This window comes from Condylura cristata, unplaced genomic scaffold (assembly GCF_000260355.1).
Source record: "Condylura cristata isolate star-nosed mole 26May11 unplaced genomic scaffold, ConCri1.0 scaffold00009, whole genome shotgun sequence".
In the NCBI taxonomy this organism is placed as follows: domain Eukaryota; kingdom Metazoa; phylum Chordata; class Mammalia; order Eulipotyphla; family Talpidae; genus Condylura; species Condylura cristata.
Genome location: NW_004567110.1, coordinates 258,608 through 259,245, shown reverse-complemented (window position 1 = coordinate 259,245; position 638 = coordinate 258,608). Strand labels below are relative to the sequence as shown.

Below are 638 nucleotides of genomic sequence, written 5' to 3'. Positions count from 1 at the left end.
CGCTGGGTGGGGGCGTGGGCGGTCAGGCCGGCAGCAGCACGAAGTCGTCGTTGACGTCCACCATGGGCACGTAGAAGGAGGGCACCTCGTTCACGCACAGCGACTTGTGCCCGGCGGGGTCGAGCTCCTGCACCTTGAGCTGCCACTCCATCCTCTGCACGGCGTTGAGCGCGGCCGCCTCGTGCTGCTGCCGCATCAGCAGGCAGGTCTGCGGGCACAGCGGCGTCAGCGCCGGCCGGCCGGGCTCGCGGGGGGCGGGGGGGCTGCCACCCGCCCGTGGCTCGGCTCAGCCCCCCAACGTCCAGCCAAAGGCCCGACCCGGTCCCCGCCCCCGGACGCAGGCCCCACCTCTCCGGGGGCGGCCGGAGCCTGGGTGGGGCCCCTGGTCCCTCGAGCCCTGGCCGCCACCCCGAGGGGCCCCGCCAGGGCACCCACCTTCATGCGGTCGTACTTGTCGTCCACGTCCTGCAGCCAGGAGATGAACTGGCGGGCGTTGAAGCGGTCCCGCACAGACTTGTTCTCGTCCCCCTGTGGGAGCGAGACGGTCAGCGGAGGCCCTGGGGCCGCCGACCCCAGCCGGCGGGACTCCCGCCTCGCCCTTGGCCGCAAGAATGGGCTTATTCGCGGGAGGGCGGCCG

General features: G+C 73.8%; 1 protein-coding gene across 1 annotated transcript in view; it reads right to left on the bottom strand.

Annotated features, from left to right (window-relative positions):
* Positions 1–6: 6 nt before the first annotated feature.
* Positions 7–638, bottom strand: part of ANKRD11 (ankyrin repeat domain 11) — a 14,263-nt gene continuing 13,631 nt past the window's right edge. Inside the window, exons 8-9 of the mRNA XM_012722849.1 lie at positions 436–528; positions 7–208 (exon numbers count right to left, since the gene is read on the bottom strand). Of these exons, the coding sequence (XP_012578303.1) occupies positions 23–208; positions 436–528 (279 nt within the window). The 3' untranslated portion in view covers positions 7–22. The remainder of the gene's footprint in view (positions 209–435; positions 529–638) is intronic.